The sequence below is a fragment of the Bipolaris oryzae genome (assembly GCF_000523455.1).
Source record: "Bipolaris oryzae ATCC 44560 unplaced genomic scaffold scaffold_41, whole genome shotgun sequence".
Lineage (NCBI taxonomy): Eukaryota > Fungi > Ascomycota > Dothideomycetes > Pleosporales > Pleosporaceae > Bipolaris > Bipolaris oryzae.
Window position 1 is genome coordinate 102,017 of NW_006911317.1, and position 17,990 is coordinate 120,006.

General features: G+C 50.1%; 7 protein-coding genes across 7 annotated transcripts; 3 read left to right on the forward strand and 4 right to left on the reverse strand.

Moving 5' to 3' along the window:
• Nucleotides 1–1,461: 1,461 nt before the first annotated feature.
• Nucleotides 1,462–3,874, reverse strand: COCMIDRAFT_4059 (uncharacterized protein; the record flags this gene model as incomplete). The annotated part of the gene is made up of 3 exons (XM_007688343.1): nucleotides 1,462–3,429; nucleotides 3,479–3,580; nucleotides 3,644–3,874. 3 exons carry the CDS (start codon nucleotides 3,872–3,874, stop codon nucleotides 1,462–1,464), a joined length of 2,301 nt encoding a protein of 766 aa, XP_007686533.1.
• Nucleotides 3,875–4,887: 1,013 nt separating this feature from the next.
• On the forward strand, nucleotides 4,888–5,840 carry COCMIDRAFT_91540 (uncharacterized protein; the record flags this gene model as incomplete). The annotated part of the gene is made up of 2 exons (XM_007688399.1): nucleotides 4,888–4,993; nucleotides 5,041–5,840. 2 exons carry the CDS (start codon nucleotides 4,888–4,890, stop codon nucleotides 5,838–5,840), a joined length of 906 nt encoding a protein of 301 aa, XP_007686589.1.
• A 684-nt stretch (nucleotides 5,841–6,524) lies between these two features.
• COCMIDRAFT_91616 (uncharacterized protein) lies at nucleotides 6,525–7,612 on the reverse strand (the record flags this gene model as incomplete). The annotated part of the gene is made up of 6 exons (XM_007688400.1): nucleotides 6,525–6,624; nucleotides 6,676–7,052; nucleotides 7,105–7,178; nucleotides 7,229–7,262; nucleotides 7,329–7,348; nucleotides 7,426–7,612. 6 exons carry the CDS (start codon nucleotides 7,610–7,612, stop codon nucleotides 6,525–6,527), a joined length of 792 nt encoding a protein of 263 aa, XP_007686590.1.
• A 935-nt stretch (nucleotides 7,613–8,547) lies between these two features.
• Nucleotides 8,548–10,344, forward strand: COCMIDRAFT_35506 (uncharacterized protein; the record flags this gene model as incomplete). The annotated part of the gene is made up of 4 exons (XM_007688370.1): nucleotides 8,548–8,616; nucleotides 8,680–9,608; nucleotides 9,711–9,931; nucleotides 10,067–10,344. The coding sequence occupies 4 exons, from the start codon at nucleotides 8,548–8,550 to the stop codon at nucleotides 10,342–10,344; spliced, it is 1,497 nt and encodes a 498-aa protein (XP_007686560.1).
• Nucleotides 10,345–11,353: 1,009 nt separating this feature from the next.
• COCMIDRAFT_91582 (uncharacterized protein) lies at nucleotides 11,354–12,328 on the reverse strand (the record flags this gene model as incomplete). Its single annotated transcript, XM_007688401.1, has 1 exon — nucleotides 11,354–12,328. One exon carries the CDS (start codon nucleotides 12,326–12,328, stop codon nucleotides 11,354–11,356), a length of 975 nt encoding a protein of 324 aa, XP_007686591.1.
• A 2,472-nt stretch (nucleotides 12,329–14,800) lies between these two features.
• COCMIDRAFT_91569 (uncharacterized protein) lies at nucleotides 14,801–16,046 on the forward strand (the record flags this gene model as incomplete). The annotated part of the gene is made up of 2 exons (XM_007688402.1): nucleotides 14,801–14,869; nucleotides 14,955–16,046. The coding sequence occupies 2 exons, from the start codon at nucleotides 14,801–14,803 to the stop codon at nucleotides 16,044–16,046; spliced, it is 1,161 nt and encodes a 386-aa protein (XP_007686592.1).
• A 257-nt stretch (nucleotides 16,047–16,303) lies between these two features.
• COCMIDRAFT_4065 (uncharacterized protein) lies at nucleotides 16,304–17,345 on the reverse strand (the record flags this gene model as incomplete). Its single annotated transcript, XM_007688344.1, has 4 exons — nucleotides 16,304–16,740; nucleotides 16,814–17,039; nucleotides 17,091–17,113; nucleotides 17,177–17,345. 4 exons carry the CDS (start codon nucleotides 17,343–17,345, stop codon nucleotides 16,304–16,306), a joined length of 855 nt encoding a protein of 284 aa, XP_007686534.1.
• Nucleotides 17,346–17,990: the final 645 nt, after the last annotated feature.

Here is a 17,990-nt window from a genome sequence, read left to right on the forward strand (position 1 = left end):
TTCTGGCGATAAGTGGATTTTTTCCAGACAGCACGTCCAGTACGACCTTATGTCTAGCATAAGGTTCTATATTTTATCCAAATATGGCAGTTTAGATCACAGCTTTTTCCTTCTATGTTGCAACTCTTAAGAACGACCAAACGAGAGTAAACACTTAGGAGCAGAGGTAGGCTATAGTGGCCCCCGGCTCTACACCCACATACATGCAACATGCTTGTAGCTTAGACCTGATCCACTACGCCAATATCTACGTCAACATATGAATTCATGGAGTCCGAGAACCCCGGCAGTCATCAACCTGACACGCTTTCCTTGATACTCTGCCATTTCAAAATATTTATTCGTTCTCTCCCTATCGAACAGTAGGCGATCATGAGAAACTCCTCATAATAGGAAATGAATGTAAACGACTCTGTCAGGTGTGTGCCGTAGGTAGTAAAACATTGATGATAGAAAGTTAGTCGATGAGCCACGCACGGGCGGGTATAGTGACGGCGGTTTCGCGGTGTCTTGGGTGCTTTGCCTAGCACACAGGTCTGATTTCCAACTAACTAAAGCGCATACTACCTATTCAAGCTAGCCGCTGATCGCATCAAGATTTTATCGAAGTACCGTCGTTCCCCCCGCGCTTTTCCTAGCCTAACAATCCTTTATACTGTGGTGTAGCATCACGTGATTAGATTGCGGATATATATTGCAGTTTCCTTTGGTACGTAGATAGCTATCTTCTCTAATCAATACTTTGGCAGCGATCAGATACCAGCTTTGTTATCCCTACTCGACTGCCGGTCGCTCTCCTGATCTATTGAGCTCGACCACGGATCGTGCCACATGATACACTGATGTTACAATTAACAGCAAGAAGCCTTCCTGTGGCAATAACGACAAGTAGTTGCATAACCTACTCGCTCATTCAGCCCTCCTGTCTGGTGAAGACACATAGAACAGAAGCCATAGAACTGCTAATTGTAGAACATTCTGCTGGTGTATGATCTTGCTTAGTTACGTTAACCTATTACACTCCTACCTTAAAAACAGAAGGGCATTTCGCCGCCACAATAGTCAAAGTAGTAGAAACAAGTATCGTACTGTAGTACAGATGCTGAAGAACAACGTGCGCTCATATCAAGTTGTGCCAGGAGACACTTATCGTCTTATTCTTCACTGGCTATACTACATACGCACATCTATCTGTCCAGGTCAATCGACTCTGCGACGTGTCGCAATCATTCCCAATAAAATAAACGCCAGAGCTAGTTGTGCCGGACACCCATGTCCGTCCTGTCCACACACAATCTGCTTTTCTTTTGCACCGCTCAACGACCCATGATGCAGGTTGAACTTTTGGGTATCATAAAACTCATTACACACACATTACACGAGAGCAAGTTGATATGCTACTCGACGCGGCCGCGTTGATGAAACACGGCCGCAAAAGGATTGCCAAATGGCAGAAGAAATTTAAGCTGCGTGCTTCTCGCGGTAGAACTTGGCAGCGTTGACCATGTTGATCAGCGCAGCCTTAGTCTCCTTCCACTGACGGGTCTTGAGACCGCAGTCGGGGTTGACCCACAGCTGCTCGGGCTTGAGGTATGTGAGCATCTCAGACAGGCGGTCCTTGATCTCCTGCTCGGAGGGAACACGAGGCGAGTGGATGTCGTACACACCGGGGCCGATGTGGCGGGGGTACGCCTTGTCTTCGAACACCTTGAGGAGCTTGGCGTCGCTCTTGCTGTTCTCAATGGACAGAACATCGGCGTCGAGAGCAGCAATGGCGTGGAAGAAGTCTTGGAACTCGGAGTAGCAGAAGTGCGAGTGGATCTGGGTGGAGTCCTGGACACCAGCGCACGCAAGCTTGAAAGAGTCGACGGCCCATGAGAGGTACTTCTCGCGCTCAGTGCCAGCACGGAGAGGAAGTCCCTCACGGAGGGCGGGCTCGTCGACTTGGATGACGTAGATGCCAGCAGCCTCGAGGTCGAGGACCTCGTCGCGGAGAGCGAGGGCAAGCTGTTGAGCTTGGACAGACTGGTGAACATCGTCACGGGGGAAGGACCATCGCAGGCAAGTAATAGGTCCAGTAAGCATGCCCTTCATAGGCTTCTTGGATACTGAGGCAGCGTACTTGGACTCCTTGACAGTCATGGGAGCAGGGCGAGAGATGTCACCGACGATGATCGGAGGTCGGACACAGCGGGATCCGTAAGACTGGACCCAACCCTTGGTGGTGAAGACGTAACCGTCAAGACGCTCACCAAAGTACTGCACCATGTCGTTACGCTCAGGCTCACCGTGGACGTAGACATCAAGGTCAAGCTCATCCTGGATCTTGACAGTCTCCTCAATCTCCTTCTCAATGAACTTCTCATACTCGGCAGCGGTGATCTCACCCTTGGTGAACTTGTTACGCTGGATACGGATCTCCTTGGTCTGGGGGAAGGAGCCGATGGTGGTGGTGGGGAAGAGAGGGAGCTTGAGGTGGGTCTTCTGCTGGGCATATCGCTCAGGGAAGGCAGACTTGCGCTCGTGCTGCTCGGGGGTGACGCTAGCCTGGCGGTCCTTGACAGCCTTGTTGTTGGTGCGCTCAGATGAGGCGCGAGACTGCATCGACTTGGCGTTGGCCTCGAGGGCCTCACGAACGGAGGCAGGGCCCTCGTTGACAGCCTTGGCAATGACGACAACCTCGGACACCTTCTGGACGGCAAAGGAGAACCAGTCCTTGACCTCCTCGGGCAACTTCTTCTCGCTGTCGAGAGAGTGGGGGGTGTGGAGAAGCGAGCTGGAGGTGGCAACAATGACACGGTCCTTGCCAAGCTTCTGGACAGCCGTCTCGACAAGCTCAATGGCGTTCTTGAAGTTGGTCTTCCAGATGTTGCGGCCGTCAACGACACCAGCAGAGAGAACCTGGTTGGAGCCAAGCTTGCTGATGACGCTCTCGAGCTGCTCAGGGTTCCTGACAAGGTCGACGTGGATGGCAGCAGCTCCCTGGAGGCTGGGGAAGACGTCGAAGTTGTGGACAACATCACCAAAGTAGGTGGCGATGACAGCCTTGGGCAGGTCGGCGCCAACAAGCTTCTCATAGGCAGGCTTGAAAGCATCCTTGACCTTCTGGGGAAGATCGTAGACGAGAACAGGCTCGTCGATCTGGACGTGCTCGGCACCAGCCTCCTTCAGCTTCTTGAGGAGCTCAACGTATACGGGCAGCAGCTTGTCAAGGAGGGAGATGGGGTCGACAGACTGGCCACGGTCGGCCTTGCCGAGGGCGAGGAAGGAGACGGGACCGATGAGGACGGGGCGGGTGACGATGCCAGCCTCCTTGGCCTCGAGGAACTCAACCACAGGCTTGGGGTTCTCGGCAAGCTTGAAGGTCTGGTTGTCCTGGAGGGTAGGCTTGACATAGTGGTAGTTGGAGTCGAACCACTTGACCATTTCCTGCGAGCATGTTAGCAATGGTTTGTTGACTAAGAGACGGTTCACCTACCAGACTGGGAACATCGACGCCATCCTTCTGGTGGCCACGGCCCATGGCGAAGTACTCATCGAGCTTGTGCAGTCCGTGCTTGGAGTAACGCTCTGGGATAGCCTAGGATTGTTAGCAAAAAAGAAAAGAAAAGCAACAGCTAGGTGCGGGGCAAGAAGGACTTACGTTGAAGAGCTGGATGTGGTCGAGAAGGTGGTCGTAGAAAGCAAAGTCGTTGCTAGGGATGATCTCGACGCCAGCGTCCTTCTGGATCTTCCAGTGCTCCAACCTCAGGCGCTTGCCCTCCTTGAGGAGGTCATCGCGGGAGAGCTTGTCAGCCCAGTAAGCCTCGTTGGCCTTCTTGAGCTCACGGTCGGCACCCATGCGGGGGAAACCCAGTACTGATGAGTGTACCATTGTGATGTGCGTGTCCGAGAGGGACGATTGATGTGGGAGGAAAGGGGAGGATGGATTGGAGTGGGAGGATGGAGGGGATGAAGAGGGGAGGGAGGAGGGATGAGGGATGAGGGGAGAAGAAGGAGCAGCAGATGGTGTGCTTTATGGTTTTTGCTGGCGTAGGCTGGCACCGCGGGGTTACCGCTAATGGCGCGCTGATGCCCCTCACCGCCTTCGGGGATGAGTGCATCGCCAAACACTATCTGGGCCTCAACCAACACCGCACCCTGGGCCGGACTCTGCAACAACACCGCTGCTGCAACTCGCGGTCAAGCGCGTCTTTTTGGCCCTTCTGCAGCGAATCATGGCCCCTACAGCACGCTGCTCCATCCGACATCGGTATCATCTGTGCAAAACTCCGAGTGCTAGCGTCGTCGATGCTGTTGCACGCCATACTGGATCAACCCCGTTCGGTGCTACTCGGGCACTTTGATAGTCGCTCGGAGTGGCAGAAAAAAATACTGCGAGCTGCGTTGCTTGTGCGTGCTTGCTTGGTGGTCCTGATAGTAGTTAAGCTCTGCCCGTGTGCTGTAAGGATGGCATATCTCGTGCTGGCATAAATTCGCTGGCATGAATCAGCTCGCACACACCATTCATTGCCTGCTGCCCCTCGCCCCAGCTGCCCCAGCTGCCCTCCTGGGCCTCTAGTAGCTCAGACCCTGGCGATCATCCCCCAACCACACAGCTCGACCTTTTTTTTCTCCGAGACCACACGGAACAACACCGCGCCATGCTCTACATATATCCTACACTGCTCAATGCCCGCCGCTTCTTCTCGTCGTGGTCGGACAGTGGCCGAGCAGAACCTGGACCACGATGCGGCGGAACCACCGAGCACTTGGTCTATTGAGCCGTCTCCACGACCCCGCATCACCTATAAAACCCCGCCATAGATAGTCCGCATCACACCAACGCGACTATCGCGACGCACAACCACGCATTCTACTAGGCCCAGCACTTCTGCAAAAAGCAACATGGCCGAGAGACCAGCACACACGCGAACTGCCTCCACCAACCTTGGCACTTCCGGCCAGCGCATCCTCGAAGGAAGAAACGCCATCGTAACCGGAGCTTCAAGGGGTACGTACTGCTCCTCCTTGAGCTGTTCCATTTCTAAGCTCCCCTAGGAATTGGCGTCGAAGTCGCTCGCAATCTCGCTTCCAAGGGCTGCAACGTCGTCATCAACTACACCTCCGACTCGTCCGCCCAAGTTGCCCAAGACCTTGCTTCCGAGCTACAGGCCGAGTATGGCGTCAAGGCCATCACCGTGCAGGCGAGCATGGGCTCAGAAAACGGCCCAAAGCACCTCGTAGAAGTCACTAAGAACAACTTCCAACACCCCAAGACGGGCAAGTTCCAGCTCGATATCATCATCAACAATGCTGGTGTCGCCGGCAATAACTACGTCGAAAACGTCGACTGCGAAGACTTTGCCAGACAGTTCAACGTCAACGTGCGAGGTCCACTGCTGCTTGTGCAAGCTGCCATCCCCTACCTGCCAAACGACCGATCAGGTCGCATCGTCAACTTGTCGTCTGTCAGTTCCTCGCTAGGATACAAGGGCCAGTCAATCTACGGTGGAACAAAGGCAGCCCTAGAAAGCATGACGCGAACTTGGGCTCGTGAATTGTCCGAGCGATGCACCGTCAATGCCATCAACCCGGGCCCAGTCGCAACCGACATGTACTGGAGTAATGATGAATCTTTCATTGCGCTGAACAAGCCCTTCATCGAAATCACCCCGTTGGCGGCACCACGAAAGGGTATCGACCCAGAACGAATCTATGAAGCTTCCCAAGGCGCTGGAGGAAGACCAGGCTACAGTGAGGAGGTCGCTGGTGTTGTTGGCATGCTCTGCTTGCCTGATGCTGGATGGACAACAGGCAGTGTCATTTGCGCCAACGGTGGCATGAAATTCACCTACTAGATGGAATAGGTCGCTCGCGTCTGCTGTCATCTCTCGACCTTTTCATATCTCGCCTACACACGTACATTAGGAAAACCCGCGCGAATCCGAGCTTGTCTCGAAGACAATTCAAATCAACATTTTCTACCCTTCATCTCACCCGCACCAAAGGTGGGACTTTTCGATGTGATCAACACTTTGCCATTAAAACGTTCTATGTTTTGTACACTAAAAATTAGCAATAAGTTTAGAGTGCGTGTATACCACAAGCACTAGTGCGCCCCTGTTTGCTGCCGCCATCGTTACAAATTTCGCTGTTGACTGCGAAACTCTGGGTTTTCGTGATACCTGCAGGCGAAACAACCATACTGCGCTCGGACGATCCATCACCCTGCCATCCTGCAGCCGCTCTTTCATCACTACCAACACTAATGCCATCATCGTCCATCTGATTGTACGCCCTGTTCACATGTTTCGAGCCTATCGTTTGAAGCTCTGAATTGGCCCCATGTGAGTCGGTTGTGTATCCTCGAGTTTGCTTACGGCTGTTGTATGACGATTCTCCAATCACACGTGGTGCGACATGGCGTAAAAACAGACGCATCGCAGGGAGACAACCAGTTATGATGATAAGGTTGGCTTCTATGAGACTAGTCTCAATTGTTAGCTGGAATTCCAAAACGCAAGGTCTAATTCGGAGTCTACTCACATCCATATTCCGGGCATCATAATGGCCCATGTCTGGTCGATAGTGTTGAGCATCGGGAACAAGAGGGCGAGGCGCACTCCGCTGGTGATACAGGTCCTGTTCCATGTCAGTCTATCATCTCCTTGAGTAAGTGCTAATATCACCTACAGCGATCCGACACCGAAAATGCACAACAAGCCCGCTTTCTGCGCCCTCGGGACCTGTAGCTTAACAACCATGGGTATAGGCAAGACGAGTAGTAAAATGTCTGTCACCATATTCAACACAGCAGTCGCCATGTAGAGCGGTGTGCGGTTAATACAACTCCCCTCTGTGATCGTAACGTCCCAATTTCTCTTAAAAGGTGTACAGGCGAAGAGGAGCGGAAAGAGGAGCGCAATGCTGTATCCAATGACTATGAACATTGCGCCATACACACAGATTCGGAACCAGCGCAGGGGGGATAATCGAAGGTATAACAACAGAAGAGACAGCTTTGCGCTCGCTAGAAAGGGGCAGTAGAGGATGCTAGCAACATTGACCAGCTGCATGAGATTCAGCTTAAGTGAGGCATCTTGTTGGCTTGGAAACACTCACATTCAGACTGAAATTGACGCGATTCCCGCTCAGTTCCCAAATGTGAACACCGAGTGTTCCTCCTCTGTATTGCACTGGATGGCCGTGAGCCCACGCAAACGCCAACATAGTCTTGGAAACATACCGAGTATAATCACCTGGATTGTAACCGAGAAAAACTGTTCACGGGTTGATCAATGTATGATCTACGCGCTTTGGCGATCATAATTCATAGACAGACTTACCCAAGCCACAATCAGAGCCACTGCATGATCTGTTAGCTACTTTCAACCACTATTGCACCGCCTACGGACAGTTTGAAAAGATCACGAAATAACTCACCATCATCTGCAGAAAAGCCTTTTGCAAACCTTGTCTTTGTGTAGATACGAACAGCCATGAATAAGGCCGCGATAATCATTCCAACTGCTCCCACCCATAGATTTGCCGCCTCACCTGTCCTCTGGGGGTTGGAGAGATTGACGACATAGCCAGGCGGAGCTGGAAACAAGGGCTTGTTCATATCCATCGTGTATACGAAAGGAGCCTTGAAGACGTAGGGGAGTTCTCAACCAGCAAGATGTTCATATTTTGTTCCGCGACTACTTACTCTTCGCTCTATAGAACGAAACCCGAGCGGCCCCTTCTGCATTATCATTTCTCCGAGGGCCAGAATATTCCTGGCATATTGCAGGTCGGTTTAAGAGTCTCGGATGATCGCTGTAACTACCAAAACGGTATGAAATTGGCCAATAGCCGCATGGACGAAAAGCGCCGACGGAGGCGGTTTGATTGGTGGATAGCACGGCGTGGTTGAATACCCAAGCAACTGTGCCATGCGCCGACATGGATAGGACGGCTTCATCGATGGCCGTAACCCGGACTTCCAATCACACTGCAAGAACATTATGCACGGAGTCAATATGCCAGACGTGTAGCGCGGACTACTATTGTTCCAGCAGGATGCAACCCATCAAGCTGGTAAATACTGTCTCGGCTCCGGTGAACACGCCATTTCTTGACAAGCATCCCTGTGTTAGTTTATGTGTACGTATCATGCCATCTGGCGCAACGCCCTTAGCTGATAGGTCACTAGCTGCATCGCTAACTGAGCTTCGACGAATGTATGGTGCGACCTTTATGCGTTTTTAGTCCCTGCAACCTGCTATTGGCAACCAGGTAAAAGCACATGCCGTATTGCCACCGACATTAGCTTCTTCTACAGTACAGGGTCCGAAAGCCACCTACGGACTCTAGCCCTCTTTGAACGTTCTCGGGGGGTCCTTTGGAGGTCGGTGAACGGGTATGGCGCATGGCTAATAGAAGTGGGAGGGCGCCACTGGGAAATCCACAGTGGAGAAGTTATGGGAAGGTACATTCGTTGAACTATTAATATAAGATGGCAGCTGCGTTCCAACATGAGCACGGTTTTGTCCACTGTCTTTCTTTGCCCCGACTGTTACGATGGCTCGTCTCACTGTTGCTCTTCTAGCGGCTGCGGCTGTCATTCCTCTGGCACAGGCGGAGTATTGCGTAGGTGGATTCATCAGCTAAAACGTACCAGAAAACGTACCAGACTAACCACAGATCTTCCAGTGCAATGTGCTTGCGGCAACGTCCCTGAAAGATCGCCTGCTATATCCCAACCAAGACGCATATGTGACACGCGAGAAGACGTACTTTGACGTCAAGCAGCAGACCATCACGCCAAACTGCATAGTGCAACCCAAGAGTGCGGATGAGGTTGCAGTCGCAGTCAAAGCACTGACAGCTGCGAGCTCACGCAAGGCTTGCAGCTTTGCTATTCGCAGCGCGGGACATACACCATATGTCGGAGCTTCGAATATCCAGGATGGAGTCACCATCGATCTGAAGTACCTTAACACCGTCAACTATGATAATAAAAGCACTACAGTCAAAGTGGGGCCTGCGGCAACGTGGAACGATGTGTACGGCGTCCTGGAACCAATGGGGCTCATGCTTCCCGGTGGCCGATCATCAACTGTCGGTGTTGGCGGACTCACTCTTGGAGGTGGCATATCCTACTTCTCCCCGGGACATGGCCTGGTCTGCGACAATGCGGTCGAGTTCCAAGTCGTTTTAGCCGACGGCAGCATTGTAACTGCATCCAAAACAACTCGCCCAGATCTATTCACCGTGCTGAAAGGCGGCAACAACAACTTTGGAATCGTCACGAGCATCACATTCGGCACCTTCAAGAACCAAGGCATGTGGGGAGGTCTAGTCGTCTATCCTCAGTCAACCATCCAAGACCACTTCAAAGCGCTCATTAACTTCTCCAACAACATCGACAAGGACAACAAAGGTGCTGCCATTGTTATGCCGGTGTACCAGAGCTCCGTAGGTTTGGACCTGATACTGAACGCATACAATTACGCCGACCCGGTCCCCCGGCCCGCCGCCTACAAGGAGTTCCTTGCGATCCCAGGCAACACGTCGGACACAACAGGCTTCCGCAACATGTCGTCGCTCGCCGCAGAGCTCGCAGGAGCCACCACTCACAGGTAAGTCAGTCCAGTTAGTCTTGTCAATCAGAAACTCTCCCGACCACCCATGTATCGTTTACAAGGATCAATCCCGCTGACAAGCCCTATCAATGCCAATAGCGTATACTTCGGCACACTTACCTTTGCCAACGACCTCCGAGTCATGACTGCAGCGCACGAAATCTACCAGGACGAATTATCCAAATTGAAAGCAAAAGCAACCGGTGATTGGGGCATCTACGTTCTCTACCAACCCTTGCCGCCCGCGTACTGGCGCCAAAGCGCCGCCAAAGGCGGGAACGTGCTTGGTCTTGAACGCTTTGGCGAACAGGCCTTGTGTCGTAAGTCCATTTCCTTTTCCCCTCCACTTCCCGATTCTCTCCTCTTATCTATCACTACTATTCCCTCCCCCCAACCCCAACCCACCCAATCAGAAACGAAAAAAAGGAAATAATATTAATAAAAGGGGGAAACAGTATACCAACCCTACATCTCCTGGCAAGGCTCCAATCAAGACGCCCTCTTCCAAGCCGCAGGCGCAAACCTCATCTCGCGCATCCGCGCCTACGCCCAGAGCATCGGCGCAGATAACCCCTATCTCTACCTCAACTACGCGGACAAGACACAGGACCCGCTAAGCAGTTACGGACCGGACAACGTAAAGAAGATGAAGGATGCAGCAAGAAAGTACGATCCCAAAGGCGTGTTCCAGAAGTTGGTACCCGGTGGATTTAAGATTTCGGCTGTGGCGTAAAGTAGTAGTAGACGGGAAGAGAGCTACTGGGTGCCCCCCCCAAAAAAGTGGGCTGATTTTCTGATAGTAAGCCCAGCCCCCGGAAACCGTTGTTGGGTATGTGGGGGAGGGGAAGGGAAGGGAAGGGATAAGAGAGAGATATATATTAGAGTTTTAAATTCTAATTTTTATTTATTTTTTTCACCCCCAACTTTATCAAGTACATAGTTTCTCGTTTTTGAAATTTTTTAACTTTTTTTTTTACTTGGATGTGAGACGTCTACTAGGTACGGAGTTGATTACCCTTTTTTTATTGCCTTCTTATCGCTATCTTCTCTCATTTTAGCCAGCGAATGTTTTCGAGATTAAATGCAGGCTATGGTTTCACTGTGGTTGAAAATCGGAGACTGGTAAAGTTTGAAGAGGACTGGCGAGAGAGTGAGTTAAAGTACGGGAGTAAGGGAGATTGTATTTATCCGCCTGAAAAAAAAACAGATGGATCAAACCTCAGCCATAGAACCGACCATACACTAAAGTCCAAACGGCACCGCTTAAATGAGCAAGTTACCGTTGTTCTTTTTCTCCCTTCCTTCCTTCCTTCCTTGTTGGGTTTGGTGTTTGATATGTATTACAACGTACTAATATCAAGGGTGGAGCCGAACGCACTTACTCGCAATCGATAATCTTAGTACCTCGAGTCAGAACAAATAACACTATAACATACAATAGGGGAGAAAAGGGCACCTGACGAGATAATCGTTTATAGTACTCGATTGCTAACCACAAAGTAGTTAGTACCTTGTGAGCCAAGCAAATCACAATAACACACAATCGTCGCAAGGATATTTGACAACAAAAGTCATAAAATGGCAAAATCATCATTTGAATTTCCATAACTAGCATAGTAGCAAAACCCCCCCAGCATTAAACTTCCAATCGTGTATAACCCTTGAAATTTCAACTCCATGCATATGCTTCCCTTATTTCGATGCAAAGATATCCATGAAATCTTCATAATAGCCATATTCTTCTATAGAATAGCAATCTTCCTAACACTTGGTGCTTGTACCCTCGGTACCTGCACCTTCAACAATCCATCTTTGAAACTCGCGCTCACGTTCGCGACATCGATGCGAGTGGGGAATCTGAAGGAGCGGGTGAAAGATCCGTGGATGCGCTCTTCTTGTTCGGGTTGAGGTTGTGGCGCAAGAGCTGGTGCCTCGGGTTGTGGCTGCGTGGCTACTGTGGTTTCAGTAGGAGTAGGCTCTTCAACAGCCCTTTCTTTGCCTTTTGGCTCCTTTGGCTCAACGGGGGTTGAGGGTCGAGATGAAGATGAGAATTCGTCGCCGAGGTCTTCAAAGTCGTCTTCAACGGTGGCTTGGTAGGACTTGTGAGATTGGGTGTCGCTATCTGGTGTTGCGACGCCGGCTGTTGTGCTCTCAGCTTCCGAGATAGTGTCGACTTCCTCGGTATGTGATGCCTCAGGAGTCTGCTCGGCAGGTTGCTCGATGGCAGGCGCAGATGTGGGTTCAGCCTTGCCTTCGATCTGAGGTAGTGCTGGCTCGGACTGTGCCTTTTCGAATTGCCAGTGAGTGTTTCCGGCAATCTTCAGGGTGTGCTCGTCGGTAACTTCGATGGAGATGTTTTCTGGGCCAAAGCCCTGGATGTCTCCCTCTACCGACCATCCCTGCTCAATAGGCTTGACGTCAAACTTGGCGCGAAGTGCGCGCTTTCGTTGGAGTTGCCTTTGGCGATGGGCTTCACGTTGTGCCTCTCGATGTGCCTCGAGCTGTGTCTGGCGTTGAGCTTCGCGGTCAATCTCGCTCAATAGGTCATTGACTTGACTGAAGAAGTTGCCGTACGGCGAGTATTGTTGGCGGCGAGGTTGAGGGCGGGCAACTCGGCAGCCATATGGTGACCGTGCTGCTGGGCTGCAGAAGCCGAGAGGGTTGTACTGGTGTGTCTGGTAGGCCGGCGCAAAGGTGGGTGTAAGTACGAACGCCATTTCTGGTATGATTGACTTGGAATAAAAGCTTGTTGGTTCAGATATGGTAGTAAATGGCTGATGGTTGGATGTTATGGTGATTGTAGATGCTAGATCTAGAGATGCTGGTCTTTTGAATTGATGATGGGCTGTAAAGGAGCCGCACTCCACACTTTTATAGTACACATCACAACGCAATACGGGTGTGAGTAAGGCATCAACATTCCCAATCCAACGACTATACTAGAATGTTGTGGATAGTTCGTGAGGTTGCTTATCCATCCATGTTTGTCAGGAAGATGCGTGAACCTTCACGCTGCTTCTCGAAGCTTCTACGTCAGTTTGAGGAGTATGCGGCACGTGCGCGCAGACTACGTAAGGCCGCTAATCTTTTTTGGTCATGTGGCCCGCATAAACAGAACAATGTCCTGTTCAATTTTATTGTCGAAACGAGTCTTGGAATCGAAAGACCGTTTACTCTGGCTATACACAGTCTTGAACCGAGGAGACGTCCTTATCAAACGGTAGTAGAGAAGGGTTTTGGGTTCGTTATCAAAACGCGAGATGAGAGACTTCGGAAAGTGGCAACCCAACTTGAAACAAACTCATTTCGAGTAATTGATCTTTCTCTTTCTAACAATGAATTGCCGATAACATCATGTGTCATCTAAGCAAAGCTACCATGGACCATCCCTCGATACTCAGCCCTGAACACTTTTGCTCCACCTTATAAATGTGCTTGGCGACCTTCGCTTGCGGCCTAATGTATCAACACTATGCTCAACCAGGATATCTCTGGTATATACTCACCGCGTTAACATCAATTGCACTTTCCGTTATTAATCCATGAACCCGCTCCGTTACATCGGTAGCGGATTTTGCCAGAGCACGCTGTCGCTCCTTTATTGCTTGGGCCGCAAAAGCCTGGTTCTTGCCTTTTGACAATGGTGGTGTCCCTAGGCATCTTGGTAGGGGCCGATAGTACGACGGCGCTAAAGCCGACGGCTGCTGTCGCGACTTGAAGAAGATGCATTGGGGACGAAATTGGCGAATCGCGGAGATGTAATGTCAAGTAGAATGGAGGCAACGGGCAGTGGTTGATATCGCCAGAGGTTGCGAGGCATCTGGCTCAGAGGATGTCAACTGACATGACTTTATACTACAGACACTTAATGTGTTGCACTCCGCACCAGACGTGTAAGCCAACCAGGGAAGCAGAGCCGGTGTTGTGATGACACCCAGTACTTTATCCAAGACCCCTGTTGCTGGTTCGGGGTAAAACATGCATCACGTGTACAACATTATTAGGAAATATTGGAACTGCTTGATCCTTAGATACGCTCTCTGATTGTCTCGAAATATTCAGCAAAACATACCTTCATGGAGCAAGCGCTCCGGGAAAAGTCGATCTTGCGCTGCGATGGCGGCAGGATACAAATATGCGTAAGTCAGCCTAATCAACTCCACTACTCGATTTTTCAAGGAAGAACATTGGCTCAATAGCAGAAGCCTTTGTCTACAACGATCATTTAGAAGATAATAACTAAACAAACGAATTTGACTAGAAGCCTGACATGAGAGCATAGGCGGTCTGAATCATAAATGTTGATGACACTACTATGTATGCTATATTCGTGATGAGGATCACTATCTTTGCAGATCACGAGCGATCCGGCAGATTTCAGGGTCTTTAGGAGCTTGGCATGTTCGAAGTCAAGCTTTGTCTGCCAATGTGAAACACAATTCATATACCTTCAGCCTTCTTTAGATGGTGAGTCTGTCACAATCTGCTTACGTCAGATTGATGCCACGATTTCGATTCGCCATAAGCTTTATGTATTAGTTGTCCATACTTCGCATCGACCTGCCACGTTGCGTTCGCTTTCTATGCCGATTTTTTGTCGAATCTATCATGACACTCGTCGGTCGTTGCAGTCAGCAGAAGATACAAGCTTTGTATAGGAGCTAATAACAATCAACAGATGTTAGATTGATGGCGGTTTAGCACTTGAACCTCCCCCCACCCCCCGACAACTTCTACTAAGGTTCCTACAGTTGAGATGTTGGCTTATGCGAATTAGCAGATATAGCCTTCTACGCCTCCTCAAGAAGTAAATATGAGTATCCAATCTAAATCAGCCAATAAACCCACCAGCTGCATGAGAGTATTTTTTGAATTCTCGAAGAATACCGCGATATTCTACGAAAAGGGTTAGAGGGAGAATTGCATATACCATTGAAATATTCCTCTCATAAGAACCAATACACTGTATTAGCAAAAGATGAAGGGAATCTTGTGTACATGGTAAAGTCAGTAGTGCACGTGATGCATGAACGCTCAATTACCTAAGCAAGGCTACCACCTCGAGCTACAAGCGGTCAGACTCTTCGTGGCCAACACTTTCTATCGAGCCTACATCTCGAAAAAAAGTATAAAGCTCAGGCGATATCTAATTTCCCAAATCCGATGTTTGCTGAAGACGACTGCACGCGATGCCGCTCCGAAAATCACATTCAAAATCTCGATTTGGCTGTTTGCCATGCAAAAAAAGACACATCAAGGTACCGTTACACCTCATGAATGAAAAATAAAGCACTCCGTTTTTTGCCAATCCTTTAAGCCTCACAAACTTATTTTGATATTCAGTGTGGAGAAGAGTCGCCCTCATGCAATAACTGCACCAACCGCCGTGTGCAATGTGTTTACAAATCTCCGCATACCCCGGACGACGGCTCTTCTAGAAGCAGTACTTCGATGAGCAGAAGTGAAACCCTTTCTGGAGAACTGCATACAGCACGTACGCCTATTACCGTCACACGAGCCCAAGAATTGCATCTGATGGCTCACTACATCACGTCGACGTGTGAGACGGTGTCACATGGCAAGGAAGATATGCACGTTTGGCAGCAGATCGTGCCCGACGAGGCGATTCATCATGAATTTCTCCTTGACGGCATCTTAGCGCTGTCTTCCCTTCATTATGCCTGGAAATATCGAGATTCTAGGCTTGTTTACAGCGAGATCGCCATGAATTATCACGCCTCTGCGCTAAAAGGATTCAGGGACGCGTTGAACTGCATTACCGATGAGAAAAGATGCGCCCTGTTCGCTTTCTCTGTCATCCTGAACGTACTGGCTCTCGCTTTCCCCAACATTTGCCCAACATCCGAGCAGTCTTCTCGCGAGGAAAGCGTGGTGACTTTGATCGAGCTTCTTCAAGGGCTGCGATTCATCATACGCGGCCAGGAAGATTTTGCGATACATCTTGCAAAGTACCAGCCGTTATGGGCTCCATTCATCTATCCTGCTCATCTTCCTACTCCCAAGCCTGCCGATGAAGTTGCCGCCGCACTGGCGAGACTTCGGGAGAGAACAAATAGTATTCAAAGCTCCATCGACGCTGAGCAACACAGGTCCTATCTTGCGGGAATCGAAAGCTTGGAAGAAATCTTCGGGCAAATGAACAAAGATCCAACCTACCTTGGTCAAATCATCGGATGGCCAACAACAGTCAGCCCGACATTATTAGACCTTTTCAAGCAGGAAGATCCTATGGCACAACTGATTTTTATCCACTACGGCGCCTTGTTGCTCTACACTCGCGATCGATGGTGGGGCAGAAACACCGGAGTTCGCCTGATTGAGAGTCTTTCACGATCCGTCTCCAACAAGCATCCAGACTGGGTGGACCTCATGCAATGGGCCAACGCTGCTGCAGTATCAGTTCAGCAAGACTAAATTTATATTGATCTAATCCAACAATCGTCGTAGAAGTCGACCCCAACGCATACAAAGCGCTTTGAACATGCTTATATTAAACTTTCGGGTATCTCACCACGCACTACTGCATGGACAATGTCTATTCTACAACACTACGTCTCCAGGCCATGTCGGGGTTCTTCGCCTGTTAAGTAGAAATTCTGAGGCATATTCTTCTGCTCTTGTAGACTGCAACTCGATTTTGGTCTCGATCCGGCCGTTCTCAGCCAATAACTCTAACAAAGGTCGTATACTTCTACACCACGGCGCACCGCAACCCCATGCTCGCCTTTCAGCAACCCTGTAATCTCACTCGGATGTATCCATGCCACAATTGCCATGGTAATCCACATGAGGGTCGAATCAAAGATGTAAAGGAAATATTCGTGGGAAATCAGAAAACCGTCATTGCCTTGCGCGTACTCAATCAGGCGAAACACGGATCGCACAAGAATGAGAAAGCTAGCTGCATAAAGAGAACAAAGCTGCGTCTCCCACGGTATAGATCCTGAGAGGATTCGGGTTGTGGGGTTCTTTCTCATTCGAGTGTGCCAAATAAAGCTCGTCACCATGAAGCAGCCGAAAAAGAGGACTTGAACTACGAGACCGCCGATGATGATGTTTTCGCCGGTATGGAGTGCGTCGACTGTGCCGCTAGCCATTATGCCACCGCCTGCCGATCGCGATGGTTAGCCTTTTTTTTCTTTCTTCGTGGCAGCATTCGTCGAATCACATATACAACTTACCAGCGCCCTGCATCAGAAATGAAATGACATCTCCTACGACAAAAATTTTTGTGAGCCATCGCTTGGGGATGATGGAGTGTTGTTCGCCGTCGGTAATGAGGATGATGCGACCGAGCATCATGTATATACTTGCAGCATACAGGGCGGGAGCGACGAGGAGTAGGATGGTGGAGGCGGAGTATGCGCCAACTGTCCAGTTGGGAGATTCGGCAGCGGATACCGCTCTCTATTGGCAAAGGGTTAGCACTTCATTACGAGCGTTCTAATAGATACCTACTGCTACGTATCCAGCAAATTGGACTATTGAACATTAGCAATTGATCACAAACACCACGCGACATAGGACTCGCTAAGATGACTTACAGAAGCCGCCGATGACAAACGGTGTGAGTATCCACGTCCGTGTGCGGACCGTTTGGTACAAATGTAGTACTGATATGAGGAGAAAGAGGACGATGAAGATGACAGCCGCAGCCATCGAAGGGTCGTAGCGGTACAACTTGAAGTCGACCTCATCTCCGTTGCCAGCCATTGCGCCGGTGGGTATTTTTTCCGACTCTGGGTAGGTTCGTCGTAATGAAGAAATCGATTTGAAATAATTTGAACGTGGTCTTCGCAGATGGTGTCAAAAACGAGAGCGGACTGAGAATGGAAAATAAATCGTAACGCTGAAAAGGTTTAGAAAAAAGTGAATGAAGTTCGGATGTCGAACAAGGCATCTCGATACATACCGTGGAGCGACCCCATACGTGACCGGTCAAGGATACGTATACGCGTATGCGTATTCGCTTCTATCCGTACATGATGGAAAATAGCTGTCAAAACCACGATCTAGCCTGCAGCCGAGCTCCACAAATGGCGTTCTATTGGTCGCATAAAGATATAGCGCCTACATGAGTCCTCCTTTAACTGTGGGTCCACGATAAGTGTCTGGTCTAAGCGCGTATTCTTCGTCTGGAGCGTATTCTTCGTCAGGAAGCGTATTCTTCGTATACTAAGCCTACTTAGGCTTAGATTATGCGTGGGACCCGCGTCATATGGGAACCGCGTCCAGCACTGCCACGAACTGACGAACACGGCTGCGCCTTTGCATAAGGCCCGAAAATTAGACGCTCGGTACAGCACATACCGATGAAACTGTTGAAGAAGTTGTTTGGGGCGAGAAGATGCCAATGAC